Genomic DNA, 20,895 nt, shown 5'->3' with positions numbered 1-20,895 from the left:
CACCACACTGTAAATATTTTCCATGTAAAACTTTCATAATTAACATTCTTAATAGCTACTTACTCTTCCAGAGTGATGTTAAGCTTTAGTCATTCTCTTGCCATTGAACTTTTAGATTTTTCTCCTGCCATTGAACTTTTAGATTTTATCTATTTTTGTCCTTCTGATAGATAACAGTAAATCTTTTGTGTCTCTGTATAATTACTTCTTTGAGATAGAGAGATGCCCAGGAGTGAGACTAGGGGACCAAAGCAGATGAATGATTTTATGTATTCTGTACGTAGTAACAATGTGACTTCTCAAAGTGTCGTATCGATTTATACCACCTCCAGCAATGTAAGCATGAACTCCATGCCTTTGTCTGCACTGCTTTCTACCTGAAATTTTTCCAGTTATATATATATGAAATGATGCTGTGATAGATCAGAGATGACCACAAATTCTTTGCTACCTCTCCCATTGAGAGGTAGAGTTTAAATATTGGCCTTTGTACCTGTTCTGGCCTTAGTGATTGACCAATAGTATGTGGCAGAGGTAATGTTCTGGAACTTCTGAGCTAGGTTGCAAGAAGCCTCACAGCTTTGGTCTAGGTCACTTTGAATGCTTGCTCTGGGAGATGCCAACTGCCACGTAAAAGCTCTGACCACGTCGAGGAGGCCGCCGTGCTACAGCGCCTGATGCAGGAGCTGTGGTCGGCAGATTTACCTGAGCCCAGCCTGCCAGCCTCCCTGAGTGAGGGAAACCTTGGGTCCTCTAGACTCATTTGCCAGCTGAGTACAACTGAGGGCCCTCAGACGCCACGAAAAGCAAAAATGTTTCTCAGTCAAGCCCTGCCTAAATTCCTGACTCATAAAATCGGGAAATAAAATAAAAAAATGTTTTTTGTTTCAGGCTGCTAAGTTTTAGGATAGTTTGTTAAGCAACAATAGATAACTCGAATACATGCCTTTATGTCCCATTTTTAAGAATTGTGGTGAGAACTATGTTCCTTTGCTTTACATTTCCAGTTTGCACTTGGCAGAGATTCGGATTTAGATGTGTGATTTTCCTTTTATCTTTGTAAATTGACCTCATGTTGTCCTTGGGTGGCATGTTGACTCCAAATTCACCCTTACATAGTGTGTCTGGGACCCTGCACGTTCAACTCCCTGCCCTCATCACTGGGACATGTGTCCCTGCCAGGGAGATGTCTACTTGAATGAGTTTGAGGTTCCTTCCAATTCTTCCATGATTCTAAATGTCCTGGATGGTGGAGGGAGAAATGAGATTTGTTTTTTAAATTTGACATCCATATCTAATTGATCACTGCATGTTGAGTACTACCGATGAAATGAAAAATGTAGAGAGATATCAAGCATCATTTCAATGTTCCTTGACAAAAAGCCCCTTATAAGGGATCCATAGCAACATGAAAACACAGAAATAGAGGAATCTTTAAGCCCTGAATGGTTTCTGCAGTAATATAATTTGTGGTTTTTGTGCCTCGAACAAAAGTATAATTCTATGTTTGTTTTTGTATATATTTTATATTTATTCCCCCAAAACACGGAAGCATTCTAAAGACTCTTAATAATTTGGGCAATAAGACGGGCAGTTTCCCATCTCAACTTACTTGCCTACTCTCTAGTGTTTCAGCTATCCCGATTGAGAAAACGTTAATAACCAACATCTAGCCCAACTTTTCTTTCTTTTTCACTATTTTCTTTTTTCTTCCTCTCTCTCTCTCTCTTTGAGATACGAATTTTTAAAGAAGAGATAGACTAGAAATTTTGAAAACGAGGTAAAAATCCATAAGCTTACCACTTTGACAGTGTGACAACTATATATTATGTTTTCTTCCTATTTTTACAAATCATGTATGTGCAAATATTTTTCCAGACTTTTTTCGCCCTATAATTTTATCACAAGTATTTCTACGCTCCTTCATAAACTTCATAGCCATTGTTTTCAATGGTTATAGAATATCTCTTGAAGGCTTATACATAATTTATTTTACCATCCTCTCTCCCCTTTGTGAATATTTGGGCTGCTTCCAGTTTTTCACTGAGCAACTCTTTGATGACTATTTTTCTGCATATGGCTTTTTCCATATTTCAGGGTATTTTCTTAGGCTAGCTTCCCAGAAAGAGATTATTGAGTCAAAGTGTATGAACATTTTTATGGCTTCAAAGTATCTTTTGAAGAAAGTAGGTGTTCCATTTCATGAAGTTCACAAACATAAAAGAGGAAATGTGGCTTCAAAAAAATTTCTGTAACACATGTATGTAAAAATTTGGGCAAAGAGCTGTTACAATAATTTTTGAAGTCGCTAAAACTTGCCTTTGAAATTAAAAAAAATAAAGTTACTTCTTATTTGATTTGATTTTGGCGAGAGTCTTTTCTGAGGTGTTTTACACGTCTAAGCTTTTCTAGAGAGAATCCACAATTTAACCTTTTTATTAATGACTCACGTGATCAATATAGCCATCAGCCATTTGCCCGGGCTTAATAACGCATGCTTTCAGGAATTCCTGACTGGAGAGGCCACTTGCTCCTTCACAGAAGCCACAGACTAGGAGTAACTCTGGAGTCTACGCCCACCTCTAATTTTACCATTCCGCATATGAGTTGCGGGCTGCTTCTAGAATGCTGTTCCTTCTCGGACACAGTCTTATCTGCTGAAGATGCCAATGCCAGCTCTAATCTTTCCTCTTTATTCACAGACCACAGGCAGCTATTGGAATTGGGGGTCTGAAGGGCTGATCCCGACCCAACAGCAAGCCACCCACAGCAACGATAGTCCCTCGTGACAAATATCATCTGTGAAGCACAAATGTTGAGGTGGTGAGAAATGCGTGTTGGGATTTCCCTGGACTCACCTCATACTTATCCCTCCAGAATAAGTCTCACGAGATTCCTGTGACTTCTCCCAGTTGTCTTCTCATGTATCACACCTGGATAGCAAGGTAGGTGACGAAGTCCTGAACACAGCCTGGGTGCTTTACTGAGGTGGGATGTGGGAAGAATATGAATGTGAGGCCAGAGACCAGAGTGCAAGTTCCACCTCTGTCCATTATTACTGCCCTTGAGAAAGTTAGCTTAACCCCTCTGAGTCTCAGTTTTCTCTCCTCTAAAATGGGGAAATATGTGCCCTGACACCTCTAGGATTTTTGTGATGATCCCAGGAGATAAGCAAGGAAACTACAAAGTCTCCTACATATATGGGTAGTCATAATCTTGTGTAGATTGTAAGAACACAGACCAGCTCAGGCCAGTGCAAGCCAACATTTTATCTTGTCAGCTTTTTGGTGGGAAAACATCTGGAATACCATATGTCATTAAGAGTAGGAGCCCTGGCAGAGCTGGGCTCCCTGGGGCCCAGAGCAGTATGGGTAGGGTTTGAGGGGGCGTCCATATTCTAGATGGAACCGGGTCCTGCAGAGGATATGTGGCGCTTTATTCAAGGGTTCTAAAGATGAGAACACTGGGTCTCAAAATTCAAGAAGTGAGAAAAACGTAAAACAAGATAGAGAGGGGTTGTCCATAGGGAAACAGGGGGAGGGCCACATCTTCCGAAAATGGTGTCTTTTAAAGTAATATGTTGTTATGACTGTAGTCTGATAAAAATATTTGTAGAAGAACAGATCAGCTTAGTTTGTGACTGACTTTAGTTAGCAGATAGTGGTGAGACTGGTTGTCCCACCAACTAGAGTCACAGGCACCACTGCTTGAGCCTGGCCCTGCCCTAAGCCTTCTGAGTGGCATCAATTCTTGTACTTCTGCCCCATTAGAAACCAGCCTGCTTGTGCACAGTGGCAGGGAAGTTTGGATGCGTTTGGAGAACCAGGCTGCCCATCTGATATAGGTGCAAGGCTGTGTTTCAGAGAAAGTAAGAAATATTCACTTAAAGCCTTTTGGCTTACTTCAGGGTTCCCAGCCCACTCTCACCCCCACTTCCATTGGGGCTAGTTCCATTGTCCACTGTGATTCAAGTGTCTATGAATTGGATGGATCCATCCATTTCCACTGTGGGGAGATGCAAAATACATGGGCCACCTGCCCCAGAGCAGGGTCCTGTAAAAACTGCGGGTCTCAGCAATGGACAATTATTTGTTTCCTTTGGGCATCTGGTTTTGAGAGACAGAGCAAGACTAATCTAGCTCATCAGAGGTCACTGGGGCTTTCACTTTAGCCTTGAGATTCTTTAAGTCATGTAGTGTTGTTGAGAGCAGACAAATGATTCTTGCAGTGAGATTTACTTTGTATTACCACCCACTGGTACTGATTAAGAATTTTGAAATGATCACACACTAATATGAGTTATGGCCCACCTGTAGATTATGAAATCTACTTAATAGGTGTAATCAGCTTGGGTTTTTTTTTGTTTTTTGTTTTTTAATCCAATGGAACAGAACAGAATAGAGTAGAAAATATCTGAGTTTATTACATATAGGAAGGACAGATATTGAACACAGGAAACCTTTGTTTCAGAAGTGTGTGTTTATGGGATTGTGAGACCAAGGGTATTGGTCAAAAAAGTTTGAAAGCCACAAGCTGCCAGCATTTCTCAGTAGGGCACAACTGACATTTTTGCTGGGATATTTTTTTATTGTGTACACTGTCTCTTGCAATGCAGAATTTAGTATCCCTGCCTCTGCCTGCCAAATGCTCATAGCATCCCCTCTTCATCATGACAAAAGAAATTTCCCCACACAGACATCTCCAAATACCCTTTTGGGGTATCACTGACCAAACACTTGAACCTATAATGTTGAAGAAAGAGGAAGCTGCAACCTACTTCTAACCCAAGACCACTCCTGCTGCTTTGCAGTCAAGCTCAGCAGAGCCGGGACTGAAGGCAGTGTGGCTCATAACAGGGGAGGGGTGGGGGGATTATGTTTTTTGTAAGCCGTACCACTGGCCACTCTCAAAAGCAAGGTGTGCTTGCTTAATCAGCGCTGAAGCTCCCATTTCATGTCCTGCCCTCTCTGGCTTATCACCAAGACATGTTTGTCAATTCTCACCCTCCTTGAGACAAAGTAGCAATTAACTTTAGTGCCTCCACATTCACCACGCTCTCTTTACAGATATTGGAGAAATGACAGCCATTATGTGGTATTAATGAGGGATTAGGGGCAGGATAGAAGGCAGGCAGCCCACAGGTGTGGAGTTTACCCACATCCACTCTAATAGGCATCCTTCTCTAGCTAAATGGTACCCAAGGGATCCCCTAGCTGTCTTATCTCTTTAAACTTGCACAGCAAAGACTGATTGGATTCGGCTTGGGATCAGGTGCAAGGTCCCTTCTGGTTCTGGGCTGCTTTCTCCTCCAAATCTTGTATCCTAAAGACCTTAAGTCAATAGAACACACGATCTCTTGCTCTTTCAAGGTGTGGTGAGTGGGAAAAATCCATCCAAGAGAGGTCTCGGCAGTCTGTCTGAGCCAGAAACTGAAAATGCATCAGAGTGGGGGATTATATTTGAACAGGAAGTTTCCTAATGCAAGAAATGCCAAAATAGAGTTTAGGAACCAGGTGCCATGAAAAATATAGGTGTGAGACTTGAGGCCAATAGCAATGAAACATCAGTGTGCATAAGATGGACCAAGGTAGTTTCTTAAAATTCCAATTTTCAGGTTCTGCCTGCAGGCATTCTGATCTGGTAGGTGTTGGGTGGAGAGTAAGAAACTGCACTTTTAACCCTCTCCCCACAGATGATTCTGATGCATGTAGACCACAGGTTTAAAAAAACACTAGTCTGGACCACGGCTGACTAATGCTGATTGGCAAAGTGACATCTCTAGGGCAGCACTTAGCAAAGTGCGCAGAGACTTGGAAACATACAAGAATGAAACATTCACTTCCTATTGTCTTTCCGATTTGTAATGGTTTTGATTCTGTACGTATGGAGAAATTTGGCAGGAGCCGCAAGAGGGAGAGAAAAGAATATTGTCCAGGCATCAGGTCACTTGGCTTTGGCTTTGGCTTTGCCCCAGGCTAACTGGCTCTGGAAAAAAACCCCTTCCTCTCTCCGGGCATGAGTGGAGGCTGGCTTGAACATCTCTGAGCACTCTTCTAGATCTGATATTTTATGACTGCAAATCTGGGTCCTTTATTTATATTGGACAGATGAATGCGCTAAATAATAAAATGGAAGAATACTTAGTGAACTAGGTACCTGAGTCACTTAATTTGATGCATTCAACAACTCCATATCATAATGATTCTTCAATTCATGAATGACACTTGAGGCACAGGGAGGTTAAGTAACTTTCCCAAGATCACACAGTCAGTAAGGGACAGTCCATGAATTTAAACATACTGTATAGGTCTGATTTTGGATACTTTATACTGTTCATATGTCAGATGTTAGACGAAATCCTCTCTGACCCTTGGAAATGCCTTCTGCCTCCCCTTATTCTGTAACTTTTAGAAGCCCAAAGTCATCGTCAATATCTACGCATTCTCAGAAAGCTAATGTACTTATGCTTACCTCTGCTGCTGCGTTCTTTTTTTACTAAATTCTGGTTACAGCTCATCACAGTGTCTGATGTGGGCAGCCTTTGTTCTGTTCCATTGACTAAGACATGGAATTCATCTCTCAGTTGATATCCATAGAACCCCATTTTCACAAAGCGTTCGTGTGTTTGGGGAACTTGATTGAAGGCTTCTGTTGTTGTTGTTGTTGCTGAGGGAAGGAGAATTGCAGAAGGCGTTTCTATGGCTGGAATGCAAACAACTCCCAACCGAACACTGGATTTAAGATTTCTCAAATGTTCTGGGGCACATCCATGTTGGAAATGTTTCACTGGCTGCTTCATCATACGGAGCTTCTGGCCTCTATCTTGGCGATGCCTATAAGCTCTTACTTCTCTCTCCTAACCTGGGTTACAAAAAGCAGAGCTTGCAGTAAAGACACCTGTGATATTTTTTTAGGGAGTACAATCCCAGGAGTGGGGGATAGGGGAATGAGGCAGCTAAAGAGAAAGAGCAAATAGGTATCAGATGTAAATGATTTCTCATTCTTGTGGGATTCTTTTTTGAGAAGCGGCTTTTCAGGGTGGTTCATCTGGGAGAGGAAGGGAGAAATAGCTCTTCAATAGTTTCTACCTCCCATTGTTCAAGTGTTTGCCGCATGTTATTTCATTGGCATTTCCAAGTTGCTTATGTGTGGGCACTAAATGAGTTCTGCAGCATCACATGCTTTAGGATTGATGGAGAAGTCCAAAAGCAGGAGGAGAGAGGTACACAATGTGGGTCTAAATTAAAGCATGTCAGGTTGTGCCTCTGGTTGGCTGGAGTCTATCCTGAATTGATTTCTGCAGCAATGGCTGTGGCTGGAACAAATGGTAGCCCGGAGACAGGTAATACTGAAAAGATTTGAAGAGGTGCATTAGATATAGGTATCTAATACAGTCCACTCCTTGGACCACTTAGGTTTGCTCATGTTCTCCCAATAGATCCAGCTCGTATATATGGGGCCTTCAACTTTGTGCAAATAAGATGTTCTCGCTTATTTTTTAAGAGAAGAAGTGTAAGTCTAATCAGTCAGGGTCCCTTTCAAGATCATAACCAACCAAAATCTCTAGAAAGATTTTAGGCAGGAGAGTTAGTAAAACATGCTATAGTCTCCTAGCTACAGGCAGTCCCATTTCCCTCCTCTGTTGCCCATTCTAAATTTCCTTAATTTGTGGCCCACATTGTGGATAGTGTGAGTTGCTCACTTTGTGAAGTGACCTGGACCTTTATCTTTTAATTGTCTGGTCTCTTAGTTGCTTTGATTATTTTATTTGCCCATTTACCATCATTATGGAATATGGAGGCACCAAGAAATCTCCAAGAAGTTACCTGAGTTCCTCTCTACCCACATAAGGTAGCTGATGTTACACTTCTTGTGGTAATCAGGTTCCTTATCCCTACCAATACAGCCATTCTTTATTTGTTTGCTGGCTAATTGGCATGAGCAGCTCAAAGTGACCAGGTAGGTGTCTCAGCTTCAAGTTCAGTGACCTTATTATGTCCCCTAGAAGAATTCTTCCCCTGGAAACCAGCACCTCTGCCCAGAAGAACCTAAGGTTTCAGTGGATCACTGGGAGAGAGGATGAAAGGGCTCAGTCCTATTCCTTGGTTCCTAGACCCAAGTATTCTAGCTATTGGGAACATAGCACCATATATTGACCATGGGTTCTACTTTCTGGAGGAGAGAGCCACAACCCTGCACCATGTTGTCCCTAAGCTGGTGTCTTAGCTGGTCTTTAACAGGCCCTTCCATCATTGTATTAAGCTAGCTGCTTCTGGCTGATGTGGTACATACTAAAACAAGTGGGTTCCTTGGTTATTCACCCATTGTCACACCTCTTTGCCATAAATGGTTCCCTTCATCTGAGGCAAGGTTGTATGGGCCACCATATTGATAATCAAGCATTCTGCAAGTCTTTGGATGGTGGTCCTGGCAGAGGCACTTGGTCAGGGAAGGCAAACCCATATCCAGATGAGTATTAGCGCTGGTGAGGAATAATTGCTCAGGAAGTGGTCTGGAGATATCAACTTGTCACCAAATGCCTGGCTGGTCTCTATGAATAATGATGCCATATCGAGGGTTCAGTGTCCATTGGTAGGTTAGGCATGCCACAGTGTCCGTAGCTAGATCTGCTTTAGAGGGAAGGGCCCATGATGTTTGCTTTTGTTTATCATTTACCCCTGCCATCATTGTCACTCACTTTAAGGCTCTCCCATGTCAGCCTTGGGGTAGCCAAGGAGAGAGGCTGACTGGCATTCACAGGATGAGTCACTCTGTCCACCTGGTTGCCGAATGCCTCCTCTGTGGTGGGTGGTCTCTGGTGAGCATTGTGAGACACAAAAAAAACACATTTTCTGCCCATTCTCATAGGTCAATACACATAACACTTCTCTAGATCTCTTTGTCCCCGATCATCTATCCTTATCTTTCAGGTCCCTGGCCAACATCCAGGGCATTTGTTCACTGCTCAGGCATCTATGTATATCTGTAACTCAGAACACATCTTCCCTCTCAAAGTGGTTGGCCAAGTGTACTGCTTATAGCTCTACCCACTGGAAGGGATTTTCTTCGTGATTTTCTTTTAGGGCCATCCTTGAAATGGCTGCAATACCGAGACAGTGCATTTTCAACTAGCACCAACATATCACATTGACTCATCTGTGAAGCAACCCAAGTTCTCTCCTTCTCTGTTTATGGGTTGTAGGAAACCACCTATGAGTTGAAGAAGGGGTGTTGGTACAAAGTGGTAGATGACATGGGAGTCTGAGCTACCTGTTCACATAATTTGCTTGTGCTTTCTAGATCTATTTGGCCTTTCTCAAATATATGGGATAAATATACTTAGCTTCTGGCAGAACCCTTATGTTAGCTATTTGACTTGTGGAGTCTCATAGAAAAGGTCAAGTGGAAGTCCTTGAAACTACCTCCTTTTCTTAATCTCCAAGAGTAAATAAAAAGTACTACCACCTCTCAGAAGTACTGCAGAGATTAGAACCACTGTTAAAACTTAAATGGTGTGGGATGGTGGGTCCCATTATATTTCCACTAATTCACTTGCACGGACTTTGCAAAAACCAAATGGGTTGTAGAGAATAATAGTGGATTGCCATTAACTTGCCCACATGGTAGTCTCAATTGCAACCACCATAGCAGATGTGGTATCTTTACTGGTATATAACAACACAACCTGTGGCATTTGGCATGCAATATGATCTGGCAAATGCAGTCTCTACCCCTATCAGTGAGGAAAATCAAAAGCACTTTGCTTTCATATGGCAAGGAGAAGAGTAATACTTTTTTTTGCCTCAGGGCTATGTTAACTCTTCTGTTCTGTTATAGTCCATAGGGACCTTGTCATCCTGACATGCCACAGATCATAATGCTGTTCCCCTATATTGGTGACATCATTCTGATTGGACCTGGAAGATGCAAGTGACAACTATCTGTTAAGGTACATGAGTGTGGGAGAGAGAGATAAGCTTCATCATCTATCTTATCCTCAATACCTAGGCAGTACTCTTAGGTGTATCTATGGTATTAGGGAGTAAAATCCTAAGGAGCAGAAGTGAAGAAAAGGGAGTGAGGCATAGGAAAAGGAAGAGCCAATCGGGGGGCATTAGATCATTGATTACTCTGCCTTGTGAGACCATCTTCTGAGATGCCTTATAAAAGACTCTCTTGGGACAGTGCATCTGGGAGAAGTAGGGAGAAAAATGTATTTGCCTAAACATTTGCTTTGCAGAGTGTTATTTCCACTGTACTTACTTCCAGGTTGCTCACACTGGGTGACATGTAGCATGTAAGCATCAACAGGGAGGCCTGGGGGCAGGAAGCAAGACATGCCCAGTGTGGTCATGGAACAAGGTACTCTGAAGGGGACAGGGGACTCTGGATGCCTAGGAGTTCCTACCAACTGGGTAAGGGAGCTGACGTTTTTATCCACCAGCTCCTATCAGTCATTAGTTGAGAGCTGCTGGGGTGGGTGCTAGCTCTCCAGCACTGCAGGTTTGCTGTGCTTTGGGCAGAGCAGGCTCCAACAGTCAGAAGAATGCCCAGGTAATGGTAAGCAGGAGCTGGTGACTAGAAAATCACGCCTATAGTGCACATGAATGGTAAAGGCAGTGGTTATAGGGACAGGGCACTGAGAGAGTGGCACCTAAGAGTGTCCGACACGTCCTTCCTCCTTTTCTTCTTGTCCTCTTCCTTCTAGGATTGTCAGATTTTCAAGTTCATTCTTCTCTTTTATGTGGAACAAACCTGCTCCACTCAGCCCTCTTCCTCCTTTGCATATCCAAAATCATCAAGGCGCTCATCAGAACAAAGGGGTCCTCCCTTGAAGGCAGATGTGGGTTTAAATTGTCATTGTTTTCTCTTGATTACTCAAAAGGCAGCCTTCCTCTTTGATTATTCCAGTAAATTCTTTTCTAGTCAGCTAGTAAAGACTATTTTGCTTTTTCTGCTCTAGAAATCAGACAAGGCTTCTTCAAGCTTCAGGTGCCTCCCGGGAACTTCCTCACCTCAGGTCCACGGGGAAGGTGTTCTCCTGTACTGAAGAAACGGTTTCAGAAAGACGTGAATTACATGCTTGGTAACGTCTTCCTGAACCAAAATTTGTGATGTTCTTCACTGATTTTTGTGCCCCTTCCAGCTGCTCAAGACAGTCTGAAGGATGCGTTTGGAAACTGAGTTTTCTGGGACACTTGGGTGGATTATAGGATAATGGAACAGCACATTAATTTAGCTGAGTTTTGGAAGAGTCGGGACAGAAGATCCCCACGTCTCTACATGTCTCGATCTCACAAATTGTACTGAAGCTGCAGTAAACAATTTAGACCAGCTTTGTATGACATGAAGCTTACTCTTGGCTATTTTCACAGCTTCATATTGAATGGAAGGAAATCGCTTAAACTCTCAAAACACAGTCTGGCAGGAGGTGAAAGCCTGGCTTGGCGTCCTGCCCCCATCCCTCCCACACCTGTGGCTGGAAGCATTTGGACCCCCTCCAGCTTTCAGTCGGACACCCTCCCTGGCCTCCCTCAGTCTGAGTTCACAGTTCCCACCTCCATGCCTAACTCCAAAATAAGAGCCCTACTGCCTATGAACATGGCCTTGCTTCCCAAGTGTAGTAGATATAAAATTAAGAATATTAACGTGCATCTATTTCCAGTCATTTGTAGGGGAGAATTGTGCTTTGGGTACTTTCATCTTTAGATTCCAGTGAATTGGATATTATGAGATACTTACGGAGAACCGACAAAATATGAAATGTGCACATAAGATGTCCCCGCCAGACTAGAAAAGAAATCTTATGCATATGTATCTTAGACTGATAAAATGGACCACAGGTGAACTCACTGATCAAAATGCAGCTATGCTTTCATTCTTCAGGTAACATACATAACTGAGGGGGACCAGGTTTGTTTCATAATAGCATCTTAGTTTCATTTTTTTTCAAGGTAGATCTATCTGCTTTATTTATATATTAAACCTGTAGAAATATGCTCTTTCATATCTTTCTTGAAACATGGTATGAGCATATTCTATCTATCTATCTATCATCTATCTATCTATCTATCTATCTATCTATCTATCTATCTACCTATCTACCTATCATTTCTTTTTTACCCATTTTTAACAGAGACTTGAGCACTCATCTATTCCACTTTTCCCTTTTTTATAAGAAAAGGCAGAATGCATGTGTGATCAGAAATGGCAAATGATTCTTAGCCATAGTAAGTAGTAGGGACGGTAGCAGACTGGAGACCATTGCCTTAACTGAAGACAGCAGCGCCTTTTCAACACCAATCAATCGTTGGCACAGGGAATGCAGGTCCCATGTTGCCAGGCTTTCCAAAAATTTTAAAAAAAGCCAGAAATCGGGATTTTAATGTAAAGTCACCACATTATCAAATATCGCTAATGAATATAATTTGGAGCTTGTTACCAGGAAGCTGAACAAAACATATCTGTAGGCCAAATTGAGCTCATGGCCACCAATTTACAACCTCTAGTTTTAACTGTCTTACACAATCATAGAACTATTATGTAATTGTAGTTGATGTGGCTTTTTCTAAGCAATATAGAAATATCGTTCTAAGAAAGTCAGTTATATTCCCAGTTGATATAGTACTTTATAAACAATAGAGAAATATAGAACTCAGAAGGCAAATTCCCTATGGTTAGTAATTCATAATAAAATAAGGTATGTCCAGCACAGAATGGCTGCAAGTGGGAGAGAATTCATAGTTACAGAGAATATGAAGAGATTAAGAAAGATGCCTAAATCGATTGGTTTTCTCAGAATGTATTTTGCCTGTGTGTTCGTTCCACGTGAGGCCATCCAGCTCTAGAGCTGCTTTAGCTGCTGGTACATCAACCCTTTGAGGGTTGGGGCTGGAGTCTTGTCTCTCTCTTACCAGGCATACCCCTGGCCAGATATCACCACCACCAATAACAGAAGCTAATAACCAGTGAGCTCTGTCTTGCGCCAGACACTCTGATAAGTGTTTTATATCTCAGCAACATCTTGCATCCTCCCGACAGCCTAGAAGGAAGGAACCATTGTCATCCTTATTTTATAGATTTGCTCACATTTCATATAGCTCATAAGTAACAGAGCCAGGATTCACCAAGGCAGCGTGACACCCAGAACCCAAGCTCATAATTCCTACCTCGTCAAAGATCTGTTTGTTAAGGAGTCTGTCTCTCTGCTGACCAGGAATTGATCACCTTGAGGATTTTCTGACTCTATATGAACTCTGCAACATCTGAAGACCTTGCCCATTCCCTCCTCTTATGCATCTCCCTTCCTGGCTCTGGGACTTGTCAATCTGTCACTCACCGGGTCAGTGACTTGGTAAACTGCATGTTCTCTCTGGACCTCCATTTCTCCAATAATAAAAAGAGACAGAAGGGAGATGATCGGTTCTCAGGACCCTGCCCATAGTAAATGCTCTGGGATTCTAAAATGCTCTGGGAACACCAATGATTTCACATGGCCTTCATAGCCACGTGCACACCCATCAATTAGCCTGCCTTTCAAGGTCTTAGCACTCTGGCACCACCCTGCCCGCTGGTCTCCCCTCTAGCCCAAGGACTTCTTATCCATTTATTACTTGGGTATGTGTCCCTATGAGTATTGCCTTCCTCTACCCCTACATTCCACCACCCCCCACCCCCACCCCGCCCACAATCCTCAGCAGACCCCAGAGCCTGGGTTAACTCTACTCCCATCTTGAACCTCTCTTGCCTTCTCCAGGCCATGCTGATTTCTTCCTTTTCTGGAAGATTTCTTGCATTAATCCCAGACCCGACCCCGTACATGGGCACAACACTTTATAGGTGACAGAGAGTTGTGGCATGTAAATTATCTCATAGAGACTCACAGCCACCAGCCACGTCAGGATCATTATGTCCATTATGAAGAAATAAAAAAATAGACAAAGGCAGGATTTGCCCAACTTCATTCTGCAGCCAAGGCCAGAACTAGACTGGAACCCAGGCTTCTGACCCCCGAGCTAGAGCTCTTTTCCAGCCCTTACTGCCTGGGCTGACATTAACCCTTTCATGCCTGAGTGTCCTGTGTCTCCAGTGCAATTTTGTTCTTGTGGGTAGAGAGAGAATCTAATCCTCTTGTTCATGGACAGGTAGTATAACTGAGTGGTGAAGAGCATGGATGTTGACACCTGTCATGCACTAGCTGGGGCACATTTTAAACCTTAGCTTCCTCATCTATGAAATGAGCATCATTGCAGTACCACTTTTCCAGGGCTGTTGTGGGGATTGAGATAACATATGCAAAGCATCTAGCACAGGGCCCGGGACATAATCAGCACTCAAAAAACGTTAGCTATCCTCTTCATGCCCATCCCATCTCCTCTGCGAAGCTAACTCAAATTACCTTCACTTGGCAGGTGGTGACTCTCCCTCTCCGAAGGGGTACCCAGTGAAAACCAGCTGGCTACTTAGTGCATCAAGAAGAAAGGTCCCTGAGGCTGGGCTGATTCAGAGCCATCCAGATCTCAACTGACCTCAGTGGTGCCTACTCTCCCTCAAAGATCTTACACTACTGTGCCTGGTGGTAATCACAGTAATAAAAGGCCATCATTTGAGGGTTTTGCCAGTGCCAGGCCTTGTGCTAAGCTTTGTCCCTACAAGTGGGACAGTCTGCTCTGTGCCCTCTCTTTCTCGGCCACACACCACAGAGGGCTTTGGGAGGCTGAGACTGGTTCACTTCTCCCACATCTCATCACAGTGCCTGGAGTGATGTCTTATTTAAGACTGTGTCCCTTGATTCAGCCAATGTATTGGCATCTCCTACTACCAGGCACTATTTAAGGCAGAAAACAAAACAAATATACATCCTTGCCCTCCTGGAGGTTACACTTGGAGTGGGGGGTCGGGGGTGCAGGCAAGATATAGAGAAGAAACCTCTGGAATATTAGATACATTTACAATTTTTATCAGGATAATCTCAGCTGCATTTAGTTATATGTACAACTTATACTGCCCAAATGAGGCCACCTTGGGGCATTCAAGTGGGTTCCTGGGTCAAACATGGTTGGCGGGGCACAGCAGGCAGGAGCCCAGTCCAGCTGTGTGACCTTGGGATATTGGCGCCACCTCTCTGAGCCTCAGTTTCCTCCGTTATTTAGGGAAATCACAATGATTCCAGCCTCCCTGGGCCTTTGAGAGGATTCCATTGGCCTGGGAATGGAAAGTGCTTTTGTCCACGGGGAAGCCCGGACAGGGACAGACGTGAGGGCGGGAGGGAGCCACGTTCACTTTCCCAGACTAGCGCGGACGCCGGACTTCTCTAGAAGGTTACATAAGGCCGCTCGGATGGCCAGGGAGCGCGCATCCGTCGAGGGGAAAAGGGGCGTGGGGAAATCCCGGAGGTGGGGGGAGTGCGCCGCCGCTGCCCGAGGTGGGGCGCGGCGCAGCGCGCGGGGGTGCGCAGGGCGCGGCGGAGTCGGGTTTCAGAGCGCGGGTGACTCAGGGCGCGGGCCGAAAGCCGGGAGCCTGCCCGCCGAGGCCGCTGCCCAGCGCCGCCTTTGTTCCCTGCAGGAAGGGCGAGCAGCGCAGCGCAGCGCCCCTTCGCCTCGGTGGAGCTCAGCCGCTCCGCGCCTTCGGGGCTCCACAGACCCGCGAGATGGCGCCAAGGTAGGACCCGCGTCCCCGCGCCCCGGCCCCCTCGGTCCCTCTCTCCCGCCTCACCTTCTCTCCCTCGGCCACTTCTTGCAGGAGGAACGTGCAGGGCTGGCGCTTGCCGTGGCTGCTTTGGGTCTCTGCGCTTCTCGCCGCTGCCACCCGATCCCGCGCCGCGACAGGTAAGCGCCCTGGGGAAGTCGGTTTTGGCGGCGGGTGCGGCTGCGGTGCGCGCTTCATTCCTGGACATAAAAGGGAGTCCTCGCCGCTCAGTGCGCACTGGCGGTCCTCCCGCGGCTTTCACGGGCCGTGCGGGGGGGTGAATGGGAGTCCCTGGGCAGCTGGGGCTAGTGGAGCGCTGTCCGGGCACCCAAGGTGTCTGAGCACCCAAGGTGTCTGAGCTAGGCGCGGTCCATCCAATCACGGGCAGAGAGGGACTTTGGAAGCGCAGTGACAGCACCAGCGGCTCCGCGGGGACAGTTAGTTAGCTCCCGCTCATCCAGCGCCCGGCTCAGGTCGTGCGTGCTGCCTTGCACATTGTAAGGGCAGGTCCGGTGCCCTTCCTGTACACAGGTGCAGAAGCATGACCGCCAGCAGAGACACCTGGTGCTTTTGCCGCGCGAGAGAGAACGGGATGAATTGCTCTGATGCCAAACTTAGCGCTGTTACCTAGAGAGTCACATCCATGGGGCAGTGGCGCCATAGGTGATGGGAAGAGCTATGGGCTGGGAGCCAGGCATCCGGTACCTTCCGTTCCTGAACTTCACTTTCCCACCAGGACTCAGAGATGGTTGTATGAATAGTGCCTCTTAGTTAAAATAGATTTTGGTTAAGATGTGTAAGGCTACGTGGGTTTGAATTGTGCGTGGGACAGATGACCTTGTGCCTGTTTTCTCATTTGAAAAAAGGAAATAATTAGATCACCTTCCCTTCTAGGGATGCTGTGAAGATTAAGAGAGATATTAGAAATAATATGCTTTCCACACACAGGCACATATTAGGCACAAAATAATTGATAGACATTATGGCTTGATCCTTGCAATCGCTATGTTAGAAAGCAATGCAGGCATTTCTGCAGAAGAAGGCACTGAGGATGAGAGAGGCTTAGGAAGTGGCCAGTTCAAAAGGCAGGACTTAAGCCCAGATCTCCAGGCTCCAGTTCTGCCTTGTTCAATCCTTTCTTCATGCAGTTTTGCGGGAGAACTACGCTCTCCAAACTGTAGTCTCTGACCCCTTTTGGATTTAGGAGATTAGTACATAGCCTCAGTAGAGGTGTTGGGGGAGGGGGGAGCAACTTCTGTCCCCCTGAAGGAAACTGGGGATTGAGTGGGTGGCCTTGGTTAACTCTTCGTGTGCGGGAAGAAGCCTGGGACAGCCTAAACCATTATTTCCTTGGGAGCGAGACCCAAAAAACGATGACAGCTTTTCCTGCCAGAGCGTCCAGTCTGGCATTTTTTGCAAATCAAAGGGCAGCAGGAGCACAGTTTTGGCTTCTCAGCACCATGGCCCATGTAGAACGTTGCAATTTTGCATGTGATATAAGGTACTGCCAACTCAGCAGCAGAAGGCAGCTTCAGGTTCTGTGGTCTTTTGTGAGCTTTGCTGCTGCTCTTATCCCCAAAGGGAAGAAGGTTCTGAGGAGACACACTCTGGTGTTTCTTTCCTCCTGCACTTGTAGGCTGGATCCCTTGATGTCAGGTGAGAGCTGTGGTTTTTAACACAGAAGAAGTCCTATTCACATCCATAACGTAAAACAGGAATGCCAAGAAACCCTCTGGAGCTAGAAAGGGTCTCAGAAGAACCATTTGCAACTGATGAGTATTTACTATCCTTTTGGGGCTCTGAAGAGAATCTTCCTAGAATGTGAACTGCTCCTCTTGCAAACCAAATTTTGTATTCAGTTTAGTAAGGCTTACATTCCTAAACCACTTCATATGTTCAGGCAGAGGTGTGAGCACACTCATGTTTCATTCATCCAGTCCTCACAATCACTCCAGGAGGTGGGAACTGGGATGGTTATTATCTCTGTGCTTCAGATGAGGAAACCGAGACCCAAAGTCCCAAGACTTCTCAGCCCCTAATGGGTGTGGCTGAGTAGTAAGGTTAAGGAGGTTGTTGTGGGGATGGTGATGTCACAAGTAATTTGTTCCTGGTAGTAAAATGCTAACACATGCAAATTATTGACTTTTCTTTAAACTATTTGATTATGAATTGTAACATCCATTCAGAAAAGTGCATAGAAAAAGTACAGACCAAAGATTTCTCAAAGTGCAAACATCCATGTAACCCAGGTTAAGAAATAGCAAAGCCCCCAGAAGCTCCCGTGTGCTTTTTTGCTGTGCTATTGCCTCCCTCTCCTCAGAGGAACCTATCAACTTAGCTTTCATAATGATCACTTCCTCACTTTAAAAAATAACTTTAGTACCTAAGCATATATCCCCAGGTTCTGAAGTTCCATTTTACTTGCTTTTGAACTTTATACATGTAGAATGTCTTCTTTGGTGTCTGGCTTCTTTCACTGAATATTGTTTCGAGATTCACTTAGGCTATTACATGCAGCTGTAGTTACTCCATCTTCATTGCTATGTAATATTCCGCTATGTTAATGTACTGTACATTATTTATCTATTTTTTCTTCAGTTACATTTGGTTTTTTCCATTTTGGGTTAATATAAGTATGTCTGTGAACATTCATGTATATGACTCCCAGTGCACATGTGCACATACTTCTGTTGGTTCTGTGTCCAAGAGTGGAGTACTGGGTAACAAGGTATGCAAATCCTCCAACTGAGCGTGCAGTGCCAGCATATCTTCCACCATGGTTGTTCTAAGGTACATGGTCATGACCTGGTATGAGAGTCCCCATATCTTGGCATCCTCACCAGCACTTGGTTTTGTCACTGAGCTTAATTTCAGCCTTTCCAATGGGTAGCTATTAGAATCTTACTGTAGTCTTAATTTATATTTTCTTGATTATTAACTTGATCACCTTTTCCTATGTTTATTGGATATTTGGATGTCCTGCTTTAATTTTGTTATTGAGGTAAAGTTCATATAACATAAAACTGGCCATTTTCTTGTGTATAATTTCAGTGGCATTTAGTACATTTACAGTATTGCACAGCCATAATCTCTATCTAGTTCTAAAACATTTTCATTGTTCTAAAAGAAAACCCTAATTCTATTAAGCATTCACCTTCTATTTCCTTCATTCTTCCCTCACCAAACCCTGGCAACCACTAAACTGCTTTTTGTCTCCATGGATTTGCCTATTCTGGATGTTCCATGTAAATGGAATCATATAATATGCGACCTTTTGTGTCTGGCTTTTTTCACTTAGCGTAATGTTTTTGGGGTTCGTCCATGTTGTAGCATGGATCAGTGCTTCATTTCTTTTTATGGCTGAATAATATTCCATTATATGGATATACCACAATTGATCTGTCCTTTCTTCCACTAATAGGGACATTTAGGTTGTTTCTACTTTTTGGCTATTATAAATAATGTGATTAAGAACATTTGTATACAAGGATTTGTTTGAGTACTTGTTATCAGTTATTTTGGGTATATAGCTAGAAGTGGAATTGCTGGGTCATAAGGTAATTTCGTGCTTGAGTTTTGGAGGAACTCCCAAACTATTTTCCACAGTGACTGTGCTGTTTTACATTCCCACCAGCAGTGTACAAAGGTTCTGATTTTTCCACATTCTTGTCAACACTTGAAATTTTTAAATTATCGCCATCTTAATGGGTGTAAAGTGGTGTCTTATTGTAGTTTGGATTTGCATTTCCCTAATGATTAATGATGTTGAGCATCTTTTCATGTGCTTATTGGCTATTTATAGGCCTTTGAGGGAAATTCTGAAAACTAATCAGAGCAGGTTCAGATTTTTCCCTCTAATCGCTCTTGCTCAATGGCAGTCTTATGTGCTTTCCTGAGTGAGAAAGAAGTAAGAGTCTCATTTGAGATTTTGCATCATGGCCTCCCTTACCTGTGCTCTGGCCTGTAATGAGCTACTGTTGCTTACATGCCATAGGATTTGCGACAAATATAAATGATTGTAGTGTTTTATTTACTAGCTGATTTTTTTTTTTTTTTTGGTTCATCTGAAGTTGGGAATGCCTGTAGTAGCATCAAGTTCCACTTGTGTGTTTTACAGCAGAGCGAAGGCTGAAAACCCCTGGCACACTGAACCATTTATAGCTCCCTACGTATAGTTGGGATTTTGCAGTCCCTTGACTTTGCACAAGGTATCAACTAACTCTCCTGTCTAGAGCACATTTTCTCACCCTCCCTTTCTTTTTAAGGTCTAATCCTACCTAGCAGCTAAATGAAACCTCTTCCAGGGGATCTTCCCTGGATCTTTCCAGCTGAGTTTTCTTATCACTAAACCCCTATAGCCCTTCTTCTTTCTCCAGCATTGTCTCCCTTATACTATCAATATGCTTATTCATCTCTCTTTCCCATGGGAGCACCTTGAAGTTGTGGGTCATGCCTCATTTGTCTGGAGGTGGCCACTTGGACTTTGGCCATTTTGTTATTATGGTAAACAGTACTGCTGGAAACATCTTCAGACAAATGGCTTTTATTTTCTTTTGGGTTATTTCCATTGACTAGATACCCTCAGACAAACAGAACTAGTTGGATAGTTCTTATGTATGTAGATGGATCTTTTTCAGGTGCACATTTAATCATGCTACTCCCTAGTTTAATTGCTCTTGCTGGGTTCTCATTGTACTGAGGGTAGAGTCATGCTCCTTATTCCAAAGGGCCCTTTGTGGTCTGGCCTCTGCCTGCCTCTTCTTCTCCACTCACACGAAGCCCCTCTTGACTTAGGCTAACACCAAACCACTAGCAGATTTCTGAATGAGGTATGCGATATCCCACCTCTGTGTCTTTGCACAGGCTGGTCCCTTTTTGAGGATGCCTTTCCTTTGTCCACCTGGCAAGCTCCATTCACCCTTTAAGATTCCTTTCTAAGAAGCCCTCCTGCTCTTCCAGGCGTGTTGAGTGTCTTTCTTCTGGGCTAATACTGTGTTCACCCATCTCTCGGTCACAGAGCTTTTCAGACTAGACCATGAGTCAGGGACTGGGCCTCGTCCAATTCTGAATCCCAGGATCTAGCACAGGGCCAGGCACAGAGTGGACATTCAGCAAACTCTTTCAATGAATCAAAGAAGAAATGAATGAGTAGTTCTAGCCTGTGGTCTAGAAAGAGTACACCAATTTACCACCTCCTCTGTGGAGTGT

The 20,895-nt window shown here is 44.1% G+C and overlaps 1 protein-coding gene across 1 annotated transcript in view; it reads left to right on the top strand.

Moving 5' to 3' along the window:
* Positions 1–15,470: 15,470 nt before the first annotated feature.
* Positions 15,471–20,895, top strand: part of COL15A1 (collagen type XV alpha 1 chain) — a 96,512-nt gene continuing 91,087 nt past the window's right edge. The window contains exons 1-2 of the mRNA XM_039856045.1: positions 15,471–15,660; positions 15,742–15,827. Coding sequence (XP_039711979.1) covers positions 15,650–15,660; positions 15,742–15,827 — 97 coding nt within the window. The 5' untranslated portion in view covers positions 15,471–15,649. The remainder of the gene's footprint in view (positions 15,661–15,741; positions 15,828–20,895) is intronic.

The sequence above is a fragment of the Pteropus medius genome, unplaced genomic scaffold, assembly GCF_902729225.1.
Source record: "Pteropus medius unplaced genomic scaffold, Ma_sr-lr_union100, whole genome shotgun sequence".
NCBI classification, from domain to species: domain Eukaryota; kingdom Metazoa; phylum Chordata; class Mammalia; order Chiroptera; family Pteropodidae; genus Pteropus; species Pteropus medius.
The sequence above is the reverse complement of the archived record's forward strand: the minus strand, read 5'-3'. Positions and strand labels throughout refer to the sequence as shown.